The sequence below is a fragment of the Procambarus clarkii genome, chromosome 1 (assembly GCF_040958095.1).
Source record: "Procambarus clarkii isolate CNS0578487 chromosome 1, FALCON_Pclarkii_2.0, whole genome shotgun sequence".
Taxonomy (NCBI): Eukaryota; Metazoa; Arthropoda; class Malacostraca; order Decapoda; family Cambaridae; genus Procambarus; species Procambarus clarkii.
The window spans coordinates 23,290,671-23,312,268 of NC_091150.1; the positions used below are offsets into that span (position 1 = coordinate 23,290,671).

Consider the following 21,598-nt stretch of genomic DNA (forward strand, 5'->3'; position numbering starts at 1 on the left):
CCTCCTGTGAGTGGTAGTGGGGTCCACGCCCCCCTCCTGTGAGTGGTAGTGGGGTCCACGCCCCCCTCCTGTGAGTGGTAGTGGGGGTCCACACCCCCTCCTGTGAGTGGTAGTGGGGTCCACGCCCCCCTCCTGTGAGTGGTAGTGGGGTCCACGCCCCCCTCCTGTGAGTGGTAGTGGGGTCCACACCCCTCCTGTGAGTGGTAGTGGGGGTCCACACCCCCTCCAGTGAGTGGTAGTGGGGTCCACGCCCCCCTCCTGTGAGTGGTAGTGGGGTCCACGCCCCCCCTCCTGTGAGTGGTAGTGGGGGTCCACGCCCTCTCCTGTGAGTGGTAGTGGGGTCTACGCCCCCCTCCTGTGAGTGGTAGTGGGGTCCACGCCCCCCTCCTGTGAGTGGTAGTGGGGTCCACGCCCCCCTCCTGTGAGTGGTAGTGGGGGTCCACGCCCCCCTCCTGTGAGTGGTAGTGGGGTCCACGCCCCCCTCCTGTGAGTGGTAGTGGGGTCCACGCCCCCCTCCTGTGAGTGGTAGTGGGGTCCACGCCCCCCTCCTGTGAGTGGTAGTGGGGGTCCACACCCCCTCCTGTGAGTGGTAGTGGGGTCCACGCCCCCTCCTGTGAGTGGTAGTGGGGTCCACGCCCCCCTCCTGTGAGTGGTAGTGGGGTCCACGCCCCCCTCCTGTGAGTGGTAGTGGGGGTCCACGCCCCCCTCCTGTGAGTGGTAGTGGGGTCCACGCCCCCCTCCTGTGAGTGGTAGTGGGGGTCCACACCCCCTCCTGTGAGTGGTAGTGGGGTCCACGCCCCCCTCCTGTGAGTGGTAGTGGGGTCCACGCCCCCCTCCTGTGAGTGGTAGTGGGGTCCACACCCCTCCTGTGAGTGGTAGTGGGGGTCCACACCCCCTCCTGTGAGTGGTAGTGGGATCCACACCCCTCCTGTGAGTGGTAGTGGGGTCCACACCCCTCCTGTGAGTGGTAGTGGGGGGTCCACGCCCCCCTCCTGTGAGTGGTAGTGGGGGGTCCACACCCCTCCTGTGAGTGGTAGTGGGGGGTCCACGCCCCCCTCCTGTGAGTGGTAGTGGGGGTCCTCGCCCCCCCTCCTGTGAGTGGTAGTGGGGGTCCACACCCCTCCTGTGAGTGGTAGTGGGGGGTCCACGCCCCCCTCCTGTGAGTGGTAGTGGGGGGTCCACGCCCCCCTCCTGTGAGTGGTAGTGGGGGTCCACGCCCCCCCCTCCTGTGAGTGGTAGTGGGGGTCCACACCCCCCTCCTGTGAGTGGTAGTGGGGTCCACGCCCCCCTCCTGTGAGTGGTAGTGGGGGTCCACACCCCCTCCTGTGAGTGGTAGTGGGGTCCACACCCCCCTCCTGTGAGTGGTAGTGGGGTCCACGCCCCCCTCCTGTGAGTGGTAGTGGGGTCCACGCCCCCCTCCTGTGAGTGGTAGTGGGGGTCCACACCCCCCTCCTGTGAGTGGTAGTGGGGGTCCACACCCCTCCTGTGAGTGGTAGTGGGGGTCCACACCCCCTCCTGTGAGTGGTAGTGGGGGTCCACACCCCTCCTGTGAGTGGTAGTGGGGGTCCACACCCCCTCCTGTGAGTGGTAGTGGGGGTCCACACCCCTCCTGTGAGTGGTAGTGGGGGTCCACACCCCCTCCTGTGAGGGTGTGGACCCCACACCCTGATCAGAGAACACTGTATAAACATCAGAGGTCCAGTGAAGAGCAGAGGTGCCCTTATCCTAACCTAACCAGAGGACCTAAAACAGAAAACGGAGCAGTTTTATTAGGTAACCCATACGTGCGAAAAGCGACGTTCTTTGGTAGAAGGACAGGTTGAAGGTGCATGGGAGAGGTAAACCTTGATCAAGCAGGCTGTGTGTCACCATCTGTGGCACCCCAGTCCCCGCCTCAACACCTCAGTGACCGGGCCTCCACCTAGCAATAACTTTATTAGTTAAAACTTGAAGCAAAAATAACTTTATAAGAAGACAAGGGTGACTAATGTGACGGTCTTAATGATTATTAGTTATATTGTGATCTTAGCCGTCGCTTGTGGCTCGTTACCTCTTGGCTGTTACCTCTTGGCTGTTACCTCTTGGCTGGCTGTTAGCTCTTGGCTGGCTGTTACCTCTTGGCTGTTACCTCTTGGCTGTTACCTCTTGGCTGGCTGTTACCTCTTGGCTGTTACCTCTTGGCTGTTACCTCTTGGCTGGCTGTTAGCTCTTGGCTGGCTGTTAGCTCTTGGCTGTTACCTCTTGGCTGTTACCTCTTGGCTGGCTGTTACCTCTTGGCTGTTACCTCTTGGCTGTTACCTCTTGGCTGTTAGCTCTTGGCTGGCTGTTACCTCTTGGCTGGCTGTTAGCTCTTGGCTGTTACCTCTTGGCTGTTACCTCTTGGCTGGCTGTTACCTCTTGGCTGTTACCTCTTGGCTGTTAGCTCTTGGCTGTTACCTCTTGGCTGGCTGTTAGCTCTTGGCTGTTACCTCTTGGTTGGCTGTTAGCTCTTGGCTGTTAGCTCTTGGCTGTTAGCTCTTGGCTGGCTGTTAGCTCTTGGCTGTTAGCTCTTGGCTGGCTGTTAGCTCTTGGCTGGCTGTTAGCTCTTGGCTGTTACCTCTTGGCTGGCTGTTAGCTCTTGGCTGGCTGTTAGCTCTTGGCTGGCTGTTAGCTCTTGGCTGTTAGCTCTTGGCTGGCTGTTAGCTCTTGGCTGGCTGTTAGCTCTTGGCTGGCTGTTAGCTCTTGGCTGTTAGCTCTTGGCTGGCTGTTAGCTCTTGGCTGGCTGTTAGCTCTTGGCTGGCTGTTAGCTCTTGGCTGTTAGCTCTTGGCTGTTACCTCTTGGCTGGCTGTTAGCTCTTGGCTGTTACCTCTTGGTTGGCTGTTAGCTCTTGGCTGTTACCTCTTGGCTGGCTGTTAGCTCTTGGCTGGCTGTTACCTCTTGGCTGGCTGTTAGCTCTTGGTTGGCTGTTACCTCTTGGCTGTTACCTCTTGGCTGGCTGTTAGCTCTTGGCTGTTACCTCTTGGCTGGCTGTTAGCTCTTGGCTGGCTGTTAGCTCTTGGTTGGCTGTTAGCTCTTGGTTGGCTGTTAGCTCTTGGTTGGCTGTTAGCTCTTGGTTGGCTGTTACCTCTTGGCTGTTACCTCTTGGCTGGCTGTTAGCTCTTGGTTGGCTGTTAGCTCTTGGCTGGCTGTTAGATCTTGGTTGGCTGTTAGCTCTTGGCTGGCTGTTAGCTCTTGGTTGGCTGTTAGCTCTTGGCTGGCTGTTAGCTCTTGGCTGGCTGTTAGCTCTTGGTTGGCTCTTACCTCTTGGTTGGCTGTTACCTCTTGGTTGGCTGTTAGCTCTTGGCTGGCTGTTAGCTCTTGGCTGGCTGTTAGCTCTTGGTTGGCTGTTAGCTCTTGGCTGGCTGTTACCTCTTGGCTGGCTGTTAGCTCTTGGCTGGCTGTTAGCTCTTGAGTGGCTGTTAGCTCTTGGTTGCCTGTTAGCTCTTGAGTGGCTGTTAGCTATTGGTTGGCTCTTACCTCTTGGTTGGCTGTTAGCTCTTGGCTGGCTGTTAGCTCTTGGCTGGCTGTTAGCTCTTGGTTGGCTGTTAGCTCTTGAGTGGCTGTTAGCTCTTGGCTGGCTGTTACCTCTTGGCTGGCTGTTAGCTCTTGGTTGGCTGTTAGCTCTTGGCTGGCTGTTAGCTCTTGGTTGGCTCTTACCTCTTGGTTGGCTGTTACCTCTTGGCTGGCTGTTAGCTCTTGGTTGGCTGTTAGCTCTTGGTTGGCTGTAAGCTCTTGGTTGGCTGTTAGCTCTTGGTTGGCTGTTAGCTCTTGGTTGGCTGTTAGCTCTTGAGTGGCTGTTAGCTCTTGGTTGGCTGTTAGCTCTTGGTTGGCTCTTACCTCTTGGTTGGCTCTTACCTCTTGGTTGGCTGTTAGCTCTTGAGTGGCTGTTAGCTCTTGGTTGGCTCTTACCTCTTGGTTGGCTGTTAGCTCTTGAGTGGCTGTTAGCTCTTGGTTGGCTGTTAGCTCTTGAGTGGCTGTTAGCTCTTGGTTGGCTGTTAGCTCTTGAGTGGCTGTTAGCTCTTGGTTGGCTGTTAGCTCTTGGTTGGCTGTTAGCTCTTGAGTGGCTGTTAGCTCTTGGTTGGCTGTTAGCTCTTGAGTGGCTGTTAGCTCTTGGTTGGCTGTTAGCTCTTGGTTGGCTGTTAGCTCTTGAGTGGCTGTTAGCTCTTGAGTGGCTGTTAGCTCTTGAGTGGCTGTTAGCTCTTGGTTGGCTGTTAGCTCTTGGTTGGCTGTTAGCTCTTGGTTGGCTGTTAGCTCTTGGTTGCCTGTTAGCTCTTGAGTGGCTGTTAGCTCTTGAGTGGCTGTTAGCTCTTGAGTGGCTGTTAGCTCTTGGTTGCCTGTTAGCTCTTGAGTGGCTGTTACCTCTTGATTGACTGTCACCTCTGACTGTCACCTCCTGACTGTCACCTCTGACTGTCACCTCCTGACTGTCACCTCTGACTGTCACCTGATTGGCTGTCACCTCCTGATTGACTGTCACCTCTGTCACCTCCTGACTGTCACCTCTGACTGTCACCTGATTGGCTGTCACCTCCTGATTGACTGTCACCTCCTGACTGTCACCTCTGACTGTCACCTCTGACTGTCACCTGATTGGCTGTCACCTCCTGACTGTCACCTCTGACTGTCACCTCTGACTGTCACCTCCTGACTGACTGTCACCTCTGACTGTCACCTCTGACTGTCACCAGGCCGACCTGTCAATACCCAGGCGTCAGAATATCCGTGTAAATCCCCGTAATTTAGCCGTTGGTGAGGACACCTTCGGTTAATTACTGTGGCATTGTAACGACCGCTCGTTACCATGTATACATGTGTGTATTATGTGTATATACATAATTATGTATATTTACAAAATATGTATTTTCATATATTTTGTTCTATTGTGTATATATGAAAGCTTATTAATGTCCTTTTTATAATATATATATATATATATATATATATATATATATATATATATATATATATATATATATATATATATATATAGTGTTATCGTAGCCTGGTTATCATACTCTAACGACTTTCTATAATTAACTAGACATTGTCCACACCTAAGGGGGTGTGATATCCTTGACGCTATCCTGAGTGTTGCTGCCTACGATAACAGCTCTTATCTCTCTCCCTGACAGGTAGAGGATGTTATCGACGAGATCCTTAACCTGGAGGAGGGGCTGGACGCCGGCGACACCCTCAAGCCCTACGACAGACAGAGTTCGAATCCCGCGCCAGTAGTGAGTATTTTTTTTTTCTAATACAGATGTTGGTGTAGTGAGGTTGTCCACTGTCTGGTGCTGTGGTGGTTGTCTGGTGCTGTGGTGGTTGTCCACTGTCTGGTGCTGTGGTGGTTGTCCACTGTCTGGTGCTGTGGTGGTTGTCCACTGTCTGGTGCTGTGGTGGTTGTCCACTGTCTGGTGCTGTGGTGGTTGTCCACTGTCTGGTGCTGTGGTGGTTGTCCACTGTCTGGTGCTGTGGTGGTTGTCCACTGTCTGGTGCTGTGGTGGTTGTCCACTGTCTGGTGCTGTGGTGGTTGTCCACTGTCTGGTGCTGTGGTGGTTGTCCACTGTCTGGTGCTGTGGTGGTTGTCCACTGTCTGGTGCTGTGGTGGTTGTCCACTGTCTGGTGCTGTGGTGGTTGTCTGGTGCTGTGGTGGTTGTCTGGTGCTGTGGTGGTTGTCCACTGTCTGGTGCTGTGGTGGTTGTCCACTGTCTGGTGCTGTGGTGGTTGTCTGGTGCTGTGGTGGTTGTTCACTGTCTGGTGCTGTGGTGGTTGTCCACTGTCTGGTGCTGTGGTGGTTGTCCACTCTCTGGTGCTGTGATGGTTGTCTGGTGCTGTGGTGGTTGTCTGGTGCTGTGGTGGTTGTCTGGTGCTGTGGTGGTTGTCCACTCTCTGGTGCTGTGATGGTTGTCTGGTGCTGTGGTGGTTGTCTGGTGCTGTGGTGGTTGTCTGGTGCTGTGGTGGTTGTCCACTGTCTGGTGCTGTGATGGTTGTCTGGTGCTGTGATGGTTGTCCACTGTCTGGTGCTGTGATGGTTGTCCACTGTCTGGTGCTGTGGTGGTTGTCCACTCTCTGGTGCTGTGATGGCTGTCCACTGTCTGGTGCTGTGGTGGTTGTCCACTGTCTGGTGCTGTGGTGGTTGTCCACTGTCTGGTGCTGTGATGGTTGTCCACTGTCTGGTGCTGTGGTGGTTGTCCACTGTCTGGTGCTGTGATGGTTGTCCACTGTCTGGTGCTGTGGTGGTTGTCTGGTGCTGTGATGGTTGTCTGGTGCTGTGGTGGTTGTTCACTGTCTGGTGCTGTGGTGGTTGTTCACTGTCTGGTGCTGTGGTGGTTGTCCACTGTCTGGTGCTGTGATGGTTGTCCACTGTCTGGTGCTGTGGTGGTTGTCCACTGTCTGGTGCTGTGGTGGTTGTCCACTGTCTGGTGCTGTGGTGGTTGTCCACTGTCTGGTGCTGTGGTGGTTGTCCACTGTCTGGTGCTGTGATGGTTGTCCACTGTCTGGTGCTGTGGTGGTTGTCTGGTGCTGTGGTGGTTGTCCACTGTCTGGTGCTGTGATGGTTGTCCACTGTCTGGTGCTGTGGTGGTTGTCCACTGTCTGGTGCTGTGGTGGTTGTCCACTGTCTGGTGCTGTGGTGGTTGTCCACTGTCTGGTGCTGTGATGGTTGTCCACTGTCTGGTGCTGTGGTGGTTGTCTGGTGCTGTGATGGTTGTCTGGTGCTGTGGTGGTTGTTCACTGTCTGGTGCTGTGGTGGTTGTCCACTGTCTGGTGCTGTGATGGTTGTCCACTGTCTGGTGCTGTGGTGGTTGTCTGGTGCTGTGGTGGTTGTCCACTGTCTGGTGCTGTGGTGGTTGTCCACTGTCTGGTGCTGTGGTGGTTGTCTGGTGCTGTGATGGTTGTCCACTGTCTGGTGCTGTGGTGGTTGTCTGGTGCTGTGGTGGTTGTCCACTGTCTGGTGCTGTGATGGTTGTCTGGTGCTGTGATGGTTGTCCACTGTCTGGTGCTGTGGTGGTTGTTCACTGTCTGGTGCTGTGGTGGTTGTCCACTGTCTGGTGATGTGATGGTTGTCTGGTGCTGTGATGGTTGTCCACTGTCTGGTGCTGTGGTGGTTGTCCACTGTCTGGTGCTGTGATGGTTGTCTGGTGCTGTGGTGGTTGTTCACTGTCTGGTGCTGTGATGGTTGTCTGGTGCTGTGATGGTTGTCCACTGTCTGGTGCTGTGATGGTTGTCTGGTGCTGTGGTGGTTGTTCACTGTCTGGTGCTGTGGTGGTTGTTCACTGTCTGGTGCTGTGGTGCTTGTCTGGTGCTGTGGTGGTTGTCCACTGTCTGGTGCTGTGGTGGTTGTCCACTGTCTGGTGCTGTGGTGGTTGTCCACTGTCTGGTGCTGTGGTGGTTGTCTGGTGCTGTGGTGCTTGTCTGGTGCTGTGGTGGTTGTCCACTGTCTGGTGCTGTGGTGGTTGTCCACTGTCTGGTGCTGTGGTGGTTGTCCACTGTCTGGTGCTGTGGTGGTTGTCCACTGTCTGGTGCTGTGGTGGTTGTCTGGTGCTGTGGTGGTTGTCCACTGTCTGGTGCTGTGGTGGTTGTCCACTGTCTGGTGCTGTGGTGGTTGTCTGGTGCTGTGATGGTTGTCCACTGTCTGGTGCTGTGATGGTTGTCCACTGTCTGGTGCTGTGGTGGTTGTCCACTGTCTGGTGCTGTGGTGGTTGTCCACTGTCTGGTGCGGTGGTGGTTGTCTGGTGCTGTGGTGGTTGTCCACTGTCTGGTGCTGTGATGGTTGTCCACTGTCTGGTGCTGTGGTGGTTGTCCACTGTCTGGTGCTGTGGTGGTTGTCCACTGTCTGGTGCTGTGGTGGTTGTCCACTGTCTGGTGCTGTGGTGGTTGTCTGGTGCTGTGGTGGTTGTCCACTGTCTGGTGCTGTGGTGGTTGTCTGGTGCTGTGATGGTTGTCCACTGTCTGGTGCTGTGGTGGTTGTCTGGTGCTGTGGTGGTTGTCTGGTGCTGTGGTGGTTGTCTGGTGCTGTGGTGGTTCTCTGGTGCTTTGATGGTTGTCCACTGTCTGGTGCTGTGGTGGTTGTCCACTGTCTGGTGCTGTGGTGGTTGTCCACTGTCTGATGCTGTGATGGTTGTCCACTGTCTGGTGCTGTGGTGGTTGTCTGGTGCTGTGGTGGTTGTCTGGTGCTGTGGTGGTTGTCCACTGTCGGGTGCTGTGGTGGTTGTCCACTGTCTGGTGCTGTGGTGGTTGTCCACTGTCTGGTGCTGTGGTGGTTGTCTGGTGCTGTGGTGGTTGTCCACTGTCTGGTGCTGTGGTGGTTGTCCTCTGTCTGGTGCTGTGGTGGTTGTCTGGTGCTGTGGTGGTAGTCCACTGTCTGGTGCTGTGGTGGTTGTCCACTGTCTGGTGCTGTGGTGGTTGTCTGGTGCTGTGGTGGTAGTCCACTGTCTGGTGCTGTGGTGGTAGTCCACTGTCTGGTGCTGTGGTGGTTGTCCACTGTCTGGTGCTGTGGTGGTTGTCTGGTGCTGTGGTGGTAGTCCACTGTCTGGTGCTGTGGTGGTTGTCCACTGTCTGGTGCTGTGGTGGTTGTCTGGTGCTGTGGTGGTTGTCCACTGTCTGGTGCTGTGATGGTTGTCCACTGTCTGGTGCTGTGGTGGTTGTCCACTGTCTGGTGCTGTGGTGGTTGTCCACTGTCTGGTGCTGTGGTGGTTGTCCACTGTCTGGTGCTGTGGTGGTTGTCTGGTGCTGTGGTGGTTGTCCACTGTCTGGTGCTGTGATGGTTGTCTGGTGCTGTGGTGGTTGTCCACTGTCTGGTGCTGTGGTGGTTGTCTGGTGCTGTGGTGGTAGTCCACTGTCTGGTGCTGTGGTGGTTGTCCACTGTCTGGTGCTGTGGTGGTTGTCTGGTGCTGTGGTGGTTGTCTGGTGCAGTGGTGGTAGTCCACTGTCTGGTGCTGTGGTGGTTGTCTGGTGCTGTGGTGGTTGTCTGGTGCTGTGGTGGTTGTCCACTGTCTGGTGCTGTGATGGTTGTCCACTGTCTGGTGCTGTGGTGGTTGTCCACTGTCTGGTGCTGTGGTGGTTGTCCACTGTCTGGTGCTGTGGTGGTTGTCCACTGTCTGGTGCTGTGGTGGTTGTCTGGTGCTGTGGTGGTAGTCCACTGTCTGGTGCTGTGGTGGTTGTCCACTGTCTGGTGCTGTGGTGATTGTCCACTGTCTGGTGCTGTGGTGGTTGTCCACTGTCTGGTGCTGTGGTGGTTGTCCACTGTCTGGTGCTGTGGTGGTTGTCCACTGTCTGGTGCTGTGGTGGTTGTCCACTGTCTGGTGCTGTGGTGGTTGTCTGGTGCTGTGGTGGTTGTCCACTGTCTGGTGCTGTGATGGTTGTCTGGTGCTGTGGTGGTTGTCCACTGTCTGGTGCTGTGGTGGTTGTCTGGTGCTGTGGTGGTTGTCCACTGTCTGGTGCTGTGATGGTTGTCTGGTGCTGTGGTGGTTGTCCACTGTCTGGTGCTGTGGTGGTTGTCTGGTGCTGTGGTGGTTGTCCACTGTTTGGTGCTGTGGTGGTTGTCTGGTGCTGTGGTGGTTGTCTGGTGCTGTGGTGGTTGTCCACTGTCTGGTGCTGTGGTAGTTGTCTGGTGCTGTGGTGGTTGTCTGGTGCTGTGGTGGTTGTCTGGTGCTGTGGTGGTTGTCCACTGTCTGGTGATGTGGTGGTTGTCTGGTGCTGTGGTGGTTGTCTGGTGCTGTGGTGGTTGTCCACTGTCTGGTGCTGTGGTGGTAGTCCACTGTCTGGTGCTGTGGTGGTTGTCCACTGTCTGGTGCTGTGGTGGTTGTCCACTGTCTGGTGCTGTGGTGGTTGTCCACTGTCTGGTGCTGTGGTGGTTGTCTGGTGCTGTGGTGGTTGTCCACTGTCTGGTGCTGTGGTGGTTGTCCACTGTCTGGTGCTGTGATGGTTGTCTGGTGCTGTGGTGGTTGTCCACTGTCTGGTGCTGTGGTGGTTGTCCACTGTCTGGTGCTGTGGTGGTTGTCCACTGTCTGGTGCTGTGGTGGTTGTCTGGTGCTGTGGTGGTTGTCCACTGTCTGGTGCTGTGGTGGTTGTCCACTGTCTGGTGCTGTGATGGTTGTCCACTGTCTGGTGATGTGGTGGTTGTCTGGTGCTGTGGTGGTTGTCCACTGTCTGGTGCTGTGGTGGTTGTCTGGTGCTGTGATGGTTGTCCACTGTCTGGTGCTGTGGTGGTTGTCCACTGTCTGGTGCTGTGGTGGTTGTCCACTGTCTGGTGCTGTGGTGGTTGTCCACTGTCTGGTGCTGTGGTGGTTGTCTGGTGCTGTGGTGGTTGTCCACTGTCTGGTGCTGTGATGGTTGTCTGGTGCTGTGGTGGTTGTCCACTGTCTGGTGCTGTGGTGGTTGTCTGGTGCTGTGGTGGTAGTCCACTGTCTGGTGCTGTGGTGGTTGTCCACTGTCTGGTGCTGTGGTGGTTGTCTGGTGCTGTGGTGGTAGTCCACTGTCTGGTGCTGTGGTGGTTGTCTGGTGCTGTGGTGGTTGTCTGGTGCTGTGGTGGTTGTCCACTGTCTGGTGCTGTGATGGTTGTCCACTGTCTGGTGCTGTGGTGGTTGTCCACTGTCTGGTGCTGTGGTGGTTGTCCACTGTCTGGTGCTGTGGTGGTTGTCTGGTGCTGTGGTGGTAGTCCACTGTCTGGTGCTGTGGTGGTTGTCCACTGTCTGGTGCTGTGGTGATTGTCCACTGTCTGGTGCTGTGGTGGTTGTCCACTGTCTGGTGCTGTGGTGGTTGTCCACTGTCTGGTGCTGTGGTGGTTGTCCACTGTCTGGTGCTGTGGTGGTTGTCCACTGTCTGGTGCTGTGGTGGTTGTCTGGTGCTGTGGTGGTTGTCCACTGTCTGGTGCTGTGATGGTTGTCTGGTGCTGTGGTGGTTGTCCACTGTCTGGTGCTGTGGTGGTTGTCTGGTGCTGTGGTGGTTGTCCACTGTCTGGTGCTGTGATGGTTGTCTGGTGCTGTGGTGGTTGTCCACTGTCTGGTGCTGTGGTGGTTGTCTGGTGCTGTGGTGGTTGTCTGGTGCTGTGGTGGTTGTCCACTGTCTGGTGCTGTGGTGGTTGTCTGGTGCTGTGGTGGTTGTCCACTGTCTGGTGCTGTGGTGGTTGTCTGGTGCTGTGGTGGTTGTCTGGTGCTGTGGTGGTTGTCCACTGTCTGGTGCTGTGGTGGTTGTCTGGTGCTGTGGTGGTTGTCCACTGTCTGGTGCTGTGGTGGTAGTCCACTGTCTGGTGCTGTGGTGGTTGTCCACTGTCTGGTGCTGTGGTGGTTGTCCACTGTCTGGTGCTGTGGTGGTTGTCCACTGTCTGGTGCTGTGGTGGTAGTCCACTGTCTGGTGCTGTGGTGGTTGTCCACTGTCTGGTGCTGTGGTGGTTGTCCACTGTCTGGTGCTGTGATGGTTGTCTGGTGCTGTGGTGGTTGTCCACTGTCTGGTGCTGTGGTGGTTGTCCACTGTCTGGTGCTGTGGTGGTAGTCCACTGTCTGGTGCTGTGGTGGTTGTCCACTGTCTGGTGCTGTGGTGGTTGTCCACTGTCTGGTGCTGTGGTGGTTGTCTGGTGCTGTGGTGGTTGTCCTGGTGCTGTGGTGGTTGTCTGGTGCTGTGGTGGTTGTCTGGTGCTGTGGTGTGTCCACTGTCTGGTGCTGTGGTGGTTGTCTGGTGCTGTGGTGGTTGTCCTGGTGCTGTGGTGGTTGTCTGGTGCTGTGGTGGTTGTCCACTGTCTGGTGCTGTGGTGGTTGTCTGGTGCTGTGGTGGTTGTCTGGTGCTGTGGTGGTTGTCCACTGTCTGGTGCTGTGGTGGTTGTCTGGTGCTGTGGTGGTTGTCCACTGTCTGGTGCTGTGGTGGTTGTCTGGTGCTGTGGTGGTTGTCCACTGTCTGGTGCTGTGGTGGTTGTCTGGTGCTGTGATGGTTGTCCACTGTCTGGTGCTGTGGTGGTTGTCTGGTGCTGTGGTGGTTGTCCACTGTCTGGTGCTGTGGTGGTTGTCCACTGTCTGGTGCTGTGGTGGTTGTCTGGTGCTGTGGTGGTTGTCTGGTGCTGTGGTGGTTGTCCACTGTCTGGTGCTGTGGTGGTTGTCTGGTGCTGTGGTGGTTGTCCACTGTCTGGTGCTGTGGTGGTTGTCTGGTGCTGTGGTGGTTGTCCACTGTCTGGTGCTGTGGTGGTTGTCCACTGTCTGGTGCTGTGGTGGTTGTCTGGTGCTGTGGTGGTTGTCCACTGTCTGGTGCTGTGGTGGTTGTCTGGTGCTGTGATGGTTGTCCACTGTCTGGTGCTGTGGTGGTTGTCTGGTGCTGTGGTGGTTGTCCACTGTCTGGTGCTGTGGTGGTTGTCCACTGTCTGGTGCTGTGGTGGTTGTCTGGTGCTGTGGTGGTTGTCTGGTGCTGTGGTGGTTGTCTGGTGCTGTGGTGGTTGTCTGGTGCTGTGGTGGTTGTCTGGTGCTGTGGTGGTTGTCTGGTGCTGTGGTGGTTGTCTGGTGCTGTGGTGGTTGTCCACTGTCTGGTGCTGTGGTGGTTGTCCACTGTCTGGTGCTGTGGTGGTTGTCTGGTGCTGTGGTGGTTGTCCACTGTCTGGTGCTGTGGTGGTTGTCTGGTGCTGTGGTGGTTGTCCACTGTCTGGTGCTGTGGTGGTTGTCTGGTGCTGTGGTGGTTGTCCACTGTCTGGTGCTGTGGTGGTTGTCCACTGTCTGGTGCTGTGGTGGTTGTCCACTGTCTGGTGCTGTGGTGGTTGTCCACTGTCTGGTGCTGTGGTGGTTGTCCACTGTCTGGTGCTGTGGTGGTTGTCTGGTGCTGTGGTGGTTGTCCACTGTCTGGTGCTGTGGTGGTTGTCCACTGTCTGGTGCTGTGATGGTTGTCCACTGTCTGGTGCTGTGGTGGTTGTCTGGTGCTGTGGTGGTTGTCCACTGTCTGGTGCTGTGGTGGTTGTCCACTGTCTGGTGCTGTGGTGGTTGTCCACTGTCTGGTGCTGTGGTGGTTGTCCACTGTCTGGTGCTGTGGTGGTTGTCTGGTGCTGTGGTGGTTGTCCACTGTCTGGTGCTGTGGTGGTTGTCCACTGTCTGGTGCTGTGATGGTTGTCTGGTGCTGTGGTGGTTGTCCACTGTCTGGTGCTGTGGTGGTTGTCCACTGTCTGGTGCTGTGGTGGTTGTCCACTGTCTGGTGCTGTGGTGGTTGTCCACTGCTGGTGCTGTGGTGGTTGTCCACTGTCTGGTGCTGTGGTGGTTGTCTGGTGCTGTGGTGGTTGTCCACTGTCTGGTGCTGTGGTGGTTGTCCACTGTCTGGTGCTGTGGTGGTTGTCTGGTGCTGTGATGGTTGTCCACTGTCTGGTGCTGTGGTGGTTGTCCACTGTCTGGTGCTGTGGTGGTTGTCCACTGTCTGGTGCTGTGGTGGTTGTCCACTGTCTGGTGCTGTGGTGGTTGTCTGGTGCTGTGGTGGTTGTCCACTGTCTGGTGCTGTGATGGTTGTCTGGTGCTGTGGTGGTTGTCCACTGTCTGGTGCTGTGGTGGTTGTCTGGTGCTGTGGTGGTTGTCTGGTGCTGTGGTGGTTGTCCACTGTCTGGTGCTGTGATGGTTGTCTGGTGCTGTGGTGGTTGTCTGGTGCTGTGGTGGTTGTCTGGTGCTGTGGTGGTTGTCCACTGTCTGGTGCTGTGGTGGTTGTCCACTGTCTGGTGCTGTGGTGGTTGTCCACTGTCTGGTGCTGTGGTGGTTGTCCACTGTCTGGTGCTGTGGTGGTTGTCTGGTGCTGTGGTGGTTGTCCACTGTCTGGTGCTGTGGTGGTTGTCCACTGTCTGGTGCTGTGATGGTTGTCTGGTGCTGTGGTGGTTGTCCACTGTCTGGTGCTGTGGTGGTTGTCCACTGTCTGGTGCTGTGGTGGTTGTCCACTGTCTGGTGCTGTGGTGGTTGTCCACTGTCTGGTGCTGTGGTGGTTGTCCACTGTCTGGTGCTGTGGTGGTTGTCTGGTGCTGTGGTGGTTGTCCACTGTCTGGTGCTGTGGTGGTTGTCCACTGTCTGGTGCTGTGATGGTTGTCCACTGTCTGGTGCTGTGGTGGTTGTCTGGTGCTGTGGTGGTTGTCCACTGTCTGGTGCTGTGGTGGTTGTCTGGTGCTGTGATGGTTGTCCACTGTCTGGTGCTGTGGTGGTTGTCCACTGTCTGGTGCTGTGGTGGTTGTCCACTGTCTGGTGCTGTGGTGGTTGTCCACTGTCTGGTGCTGTGGTGGTTGTCTGGTGCTGTGGTGGTTGTCCACTGTCTGGTGCTGTGGTGGTTGTCCACTGTCTGGTGCTGTGATGGTTGTCCACTGTCTGGTGCTGTGATGGTTGTCCACTGTCTGGTGCTGTGGTGGTTGTCCACTGTCTGGTGCTGTGGTGGTTGTCCACTGTCTGGTGCTGTGGTGGTTGTCCACTGTCTGGTGCTGTGATGGTTGTCCACTGTCTGGTGCTGTGGTGGTTGTCCACTGTCTGGTGCTGTGGTGGTTGTCCACTGTCTGGTGCTGTGGTGGTTGTCCACTGTCTGGTGCTGTGGTGGTTGTCTGGTGCTGTGGTGGTTGTCCACTGTCTGGTGCTGTGGTGGTTGTCCACTGTCTGGTGCTGTGGTGGTTGTCCACTGTCTGGTGCTGTGGTGGTTGTCTGGTGCTGTGATGGTTGTCCACTGTCTGGTGCTGTAGTGGTTGTCCACTGTCTGGTGCTGTGGTGGTTGTCCACTGTCTGGTGCTGTGGTGGTTGTCCACTGTCTGGTGCTGTGGTGGTTGTCCACTGTCTGGTGCTGTGGTGGTTGTCCACTGTCTGGTGCTGTGGTGGTTGTCCACTGTCTGGTGCTGTGGTGGTTGTCTGGTGCTGTGGTGGTTGTCCACTGTCTGGTGCTGTGGTGGTTGTCCACTGTCTGGTGCTGTGGTGGTTGTCCACTGTCTGGTGCTGTGGTGGTTGTCCACTGTCTGGTGCTGTGGTGGTTGTCCACTGTCTGGTGCTGTGGTGGTTGTCTGGTGCTGTGATGGTTGTCCACTGTCTGGTGCTGTAGTGGTTGTCCACTGTCTGGTGCTGTGGTGGTTGTCCACTGTCTGGTGCTGTGGTGGTTGTCCACTGTCTGGTGCTGTGGTGGTTGTCCACTGTCTGGTGCTGTGATGGTTGTCCACTGTCTGGTGCTGTGGTGGTTGTCCACTGTCTGGTGCTGTGGTGGTTGTCCACTGTCTGGTGCTGTGGTGGTTGTCCACTGTCTGGTGCTGTGATGGTTGTCTGGTGCTGTGGTGGTTGTCCACTGTCTGGTGCTGTGGTGGTTGTCTGGTGCTGTGGTGGTTGTCCACTGTCTGGTGCTGTGGTGGTTGTCTGGTGCTGTGGTGGTTGTCCACTGTCTGGTGCTGTGGTGGTTAGCGTAACAGCTTCTGGTTGCGAAGCTGTTACGCAAGCACTTACGAACCTGTACACCTTTTCTCGATCTTTGGCGGCTTTGTTTACAATTATTAAACAGTTAATGAGCTCCGAAGCACCAGGAGGCTGTTTATAACAATAACAACAGTTGATTGGCAAGTTTTCATGCTTGTAAACTGTTTAATAAATGTAAACAAAGCCGTCAAAGATTGAGGAAAGATGTACACGTTCGTAAGTACCTGCCGTAACTGCTTCGTGAATCTGGTCCCTGTTCTGGAATAATGTGTACAGCTTTGTTCAGCCTTCTTGAGCAAGGATATGTCGGACCAGTTAGGTTTTGATCCCTGAATGGCAACAATTATCCGAAAACTTGCAAATTAAAACATAAAACCCATCAAAATAAAATAATTTTATTCCATCTTGAAAGGATAAGAATAAAAGGTGATTTAAAACAGGTGTATTAAGTCGACGGTCGTAACACGAATGTTGCGTTACAATACAGTAACACTGTTGCGTTACACATTATACGCAAGCTAGTTCACCAATGAAGCAAAATATATTTAATCTTGTAAAGATTATGAGAGGTGATTCCATGGGTTAATAATCCTGGGGCCAGATTCACGAAAGCAGTTACGCAAGAACTTACGAACGTGAACATCTTTCCTCAATCTTTGACGGCTTTGGTTACATTTATTAAACAGTTTACAAGCATGAAAACTTGCCAATCAACTGTTGTTATTGTTATAAACAGCCTCCTGGTGCTTCAGAGCTCATCAACTGTTTAATAATTGTAAACAAAGCCGTAAAACGATTGAGGAAAGATGTGCAGGTTCGTAAGTGCTTGCGTGAATCTGGCCCTTACAGTGGCTTCAGTCCCCCCTACAACACGGCGGCGGTGAGAGAAAACGGGAGAGGAGCAAGGGAGACGCAACCGACCAGCTGGAGATAAACAAACAAAGCCACGTGACCAGACCCGTCCTCACACCCTCCTTGGGGCTGTACACTTGTAGAATATATATATATATGTGTGTGTGTGTGGATCAGAGACTTGTGTTTACTTAACCCTTGTCTGGTGGATATTACGGCACTAAATCCTTGTGGGTGAAAAGCCTCTCCTGTTCTCAGTGGCACATTGTGGCTTGTTGAGCTGAAAACCGTTGTTCCTTGTTTGTGTTAGAAGTTGTCTAGCTCAACATCCTCAAACACGTTCATTATTTTAAGTTGGGTTGAGATAAGCTCTGTCCTGTCTGGTTTGCATTGTCGATGTTGAATGCAACGAGAGTTTGGTCCACCAGGCTATTGCTTGGAGCGGCCCGCAGGCCCACATACCCACCACAGCCTGGTACATATCCACCACAGCCTGGTACACATCCACCACAGCCAGCTACACATCCACCACAGCCAGCTACACATCCACCACAGCCTGGTACACATCCACCACAGCCTGGTACACATCCACCACAGCCTGGTACACACCCACCACAGGCCAGCTACACATCCACCACAGCCTGGTACACATCCACCACAGCCAGCTACACATCCACCACAGCCTGCTACACACCCACCACAGCCTGGTACACACCCACCACAGCCTGGTACACACCCACCACAGCCAGCTACACATCCACCATAGCCTGCTACACACCCACCACAGCCTGGTACACATCCACCACAGCCTGGTACACATCCACCACAGCCTGGTACACACCCACCACAGCCTGGTACACATCCACCACAGCCAGCTACACACCCACCATAGCCTGCTACACACCCACCATAGCCTGCTACACATCCACCACAGCCTGCTACACACCCACCACAGCCTGGTACACATCCACCATAGCCTGCTACACACCCACCACAGCCTGGTACACATCCACCACAGCCTGCTACACACCCACCACAGCCTGGTACACACCCACCACAGCCTGGTACACACCCACCACAGCCTGGTACACACCCACCACAGCCTGGTACACACCCACCACAGCCAGCTACACACCCACCACAGCCTGGTACACACCCACCACAGCCAGCTACACACCCACCACAGGCCAGCTACACACCCACCACAGGCCAGCTACACACCCACCACAGGCCAGCTACACACCCACCACAGCCAGCTACACACCCACCACAGCCAGCTACACATCCACCACAGCCTGCTACACACCCACCACAGCCTGGTACACACCCACCACAGCCTGGTACACACCCACCACAGCCTGGTACACACCCACCACAGCTAGCTACACACCCACCACAGCCTGGTACACACCCACCACAGCCTGGTACACATCCACCACAGGCTAGCTACACATCCACCACAGGCCAGCTACACACCCACCACAGCCAGCTACACACCCACCACAGCCAGCTACACACCCACCACAGGCCAGCTACACACCCACCACAGGCCAGCTACACACCCACCACAGGCCAGCTACACACCCACCACAGCCAGCTACACACCCACCACAGGCCAGCTACACACCCACCACAGGCCAGCTACACACCCACCACAGCCAGCTACACACCCACCTCAGGCCAGCTACACACCCACCACAGGCCAGCTACACACCCACCACAGGCCAGCTACACACCCACCACAGCCTGGGAACTGACATACCCATTGGTACCTACTGACCTTCCCCCTATACGTTACCGAGGCTAGTAACTTGACGGGTGTGCATTAAGATTCGCTACCTGGAACAAAATGTTCCAAGCAGCACGGACTATGGTGAGCCCCGAGCACGTGGACTTGAGGGCCGCTAGTTATGAAGGCTGGTCGTGCCTACACCTACGTCACAACACACATGAAACGGTGGACTAAAATACTGGATCAAACCCCAATTTCGTATTCATGTTAGACTACAATAGGCTGGATTAGTTTGGGTTAGGCTAAGATAAGCTGGTGAGGGTAATACAGAAGTCTAGGAGATAAGGGTTATACAGTAGTCTTGGAGGTATGGGTTATACAGTAGTCTTGGAGGTAAGGGTAATACAGTAGTCTTGGAGGTAAGGGTTATACAGTAGTCTTGGAGGTAAGGGTTATACAGTAGTCTTGGAGGTAAGGGTTATACAATTGTCTTGGAGGTAAGGGTAATACAGTAGTCTTGGAGGTAAGGGTTATACAGTAGTCTTGGAGGTAAGGGTTATACAGTAGTCTTGGAGGTAATGGTTATACAGTAGTCTTGGAGGTAAGGGTTATACAGTAGTCTTGGAGGTAAGGGTTATACAGTAGTCTTCGAGGTAATGGTTATACAGTAGTCTTGGAGGTAAGGGTTATACAGTAGTCTTGGAGGTAAGGGTTATACAGTAGTCTTGGAGGTAAGGGTTATACAGTAGTCTTGGAGGTAAGGGTTATACAGTAGTCTTGGAGGTAAGGGTTATACAGTAGTCTTGGAGGTAAGGGTTATACAGTAGTCTTGGAGGTAAGGGTAATACAGAAGTCTTGGAGGTAAGGGTAATACAGTAGTCTTGGAGGTAAGGGTTATACAGTAGTCTTGGAGGTAAGGGTTATACAGTAGTCTTGGAGGTAAGGGTTATACAGTAGTCTTGGAGGTAAGGGTTATACAGTAGTCTTGGAGGTAAGGGTTATACAGTAGTCTTGGAGGTAAGGGTTATACAGTAGTCTTGGAGGTAAGGGTTATACAGTTGTCTTGGAGGTAAGGGTAATACAGTAGTCTTGGAGGTAAGGGTAGTACAGTAGTCTTGGAGGTAAGGGTAATACAGTAGTCTTGGAGGTAAGCGTAATACAGTAGTCTTGGAGGTAAGCGTAATACAGTAGTCTTGGAGGTAAGCGTAATACAGTAGTCTTGGAGGTAAGCGTAATACAGTAGTCTTGGAGGTAAGGGTAATACAGTAGTCTTGGAGGTAAGCGTAATACAGTAGTCTTGGAGGTAAGGGTAATACAGTAGTCTTGGAGGTAAGCGTAATACAGTAGTCTTGGAGGTAAGGGTAATACAGTAGTCTTGGAGGTAAGCGTAATACAGTAGTCTTGGAGGTAAGGGTAATACAGTAGTCTTGGAGGTAAGCGTAATACAGTAGTCTTGGAGGTAAGGGTAATACAGTAGTCTTGGAGGTAAGCGTAATACAGTAGTCTTGGAGGTAAGCGTAATACAGTAGTCTTGGAGGTACAACATAGTTACAACATATTGGGCAGGCTTGAACATTAGAGTGTAATCTGATCCTCTGTGACAAGCCGCTGTCTCCTAACCCCCTCCAACAACGGATCAGTATACACAACAAACAATACAGAACTACAAACACCAACTTGTTTGCCTCCAATTTTGAGTGAGAAATATTGAAAAGAAAACATTACTCCAATTCCCAACAAATGTGTAAATTTCAAATGTGTAAATGTGTAAATGTGTAAACGTGTAAATTAAAATTATTTCTGTAAAATGCTGTCAGTACTTGTATCAGGGTTTTGAGTAAGTTACAGACCAATATCTTATTGTTTAATGTCTTTAGACTCGCAAGAGTAGCATAATAAAAAACTCTTAAGATAACTTCTTAATCTTAAGATAATCTTAAGATAATCTTAAGATAATGTCTGTCTGTTACTGAGGGGCTGAATAAATAGTGGTCAATTAATTTCTAAGTTTTAAAGTAATACTTTGACCTAATGCTAAATACATTCTGTATATTAGTGGCTTTATACAAAGTATATTGTGTACCTATGTATACACCTGTGTATGTACGTATACACCTGTGTACCTACGTATACACCTGTGTACCTACGAATACACCTGTGTACCTACGAATACACCTGTGTACCTACAAACACACCTGTGAATACACCTGTGTACCTACGAATACACCTGTGTACTTATGAATACACCTGTGTACCTACGAATGCACCTGTGTACCTACGTATACACCTGTGTACCTACGTATACACCTGTGTACCTACGAATACACCTGTGTACCTATGTATACACCTGTGTACCTACGTATACACCTGTGTACTTATGAATACACCTGTGTACCTACGTATACACCTGTGTACCTATGAATGCACCTGTGTACCTATGAATACACCTGTGTACCTACGAATACACCTGTATACCTACGAATACACCTGTGTACCTACAAACACACCTGTGAATACACCTGTGTACCTACAAATACACTTGTGTACCTACAAATACACCTGTGTACCTACAAACACACCTGTGAATACACCTGTGTACCTACAAATACACTTGTGTACCTACAAACACACCTGTGAATACACCTGTGTACCTACAAATACACCTGTGTACCTACAAACACACCTGTGAATACACCTGTGTACCTACAAATACACTTGTGTACCTACAAACACACCTGTGAATACACCTGTGTACCTACAAACACACCTGTGTACCTACAAATACACCTGTGTACCTACAAACACACCTGTGAATACACCTGTGTACCTACAAATACACTTGTGTACCTACAAATACACCTGTGTACCTACAAACACACCTGTGAATACACCTGTGTACCTACAAACACACCTGTGAATACACCTGTGTACCTACAAATACACCTGTGTACCTACAAATACACCTGTGTACCTACAAATGCACCTGTGTACCTACAAACACACCTGTGTACCTACAAATACACCTGTGTACCTACAAACACACCTGTGTACCTACGAATACTTCATTGCCATGGAGGACAGAAGAAAATGTATATATACTGGTTAGCATTGTAAATATGTGGCCACATCTGTGGTATAAAAATAATAATAATAATAATAAAGCACCAAACAGAAAATCGTACTTGTTCCCACATTAATTCCTGCTCGTAATTGAACTAAATTTACATAGTTACCTTCCACAGGTGAACAACGGTGTCCCCTGGTATCCCCCAATCCCACCGCTGCCACCATTGTAACAGAAAAATCATATTCCTACTGAAATACCTGTTCATAATTGAACTAAAGATAGTTACCTTCCACAGGTGAACAACGGAGGTCCTGGCTCCATCTGCGACCTCCTGGGCTTGAACAGCTACGTGGGCAAGACGTCCAGCGCCTCCGACGGGGGTCAGGTCAAGACGGAGACCTCCGGTAACGACCAGCAGATGGTCGCATTTATCAAGGACAGACAGAAGAAGGATAACCACAATATGAGTCAGTGTCTTTGTATATTAAGTGTATATTGTTGAGTGTATCCTTGTGTGAGTGTATTGGGCATTGTATGAGTGTATGTAATGTGAT

At 53.1% G+C, this 21,598-nt stretch overlaps 1 protein-coding gene across 2 annotated transcripts in view; it reads left to right on the plus strand.

Moving 5' to 3' along the window:
* Positions 1–21,598, plus strand: part of LOC123752960 (transcription factor EC) — a 107,991-nt gene that overhangs the window by 61,457 nt on the left and 24,936 nt on the right. For both annotated transcript variants that reach the window (XM_069322382.1, XM_069322319.1), the window contains exons 2-3: positions 5,152–5,253; positions 21,340–21,511. In XM_069322382.1, the coding sequence (XP_069178483.1) occupies positions 5,152–5,253; positions 21,340–21,511 (274 nt within the window). The remainder of the gene's footprint in view (positions 1–5,151; positions 5,254–21,339; positions 21,512–21,598) is intronic.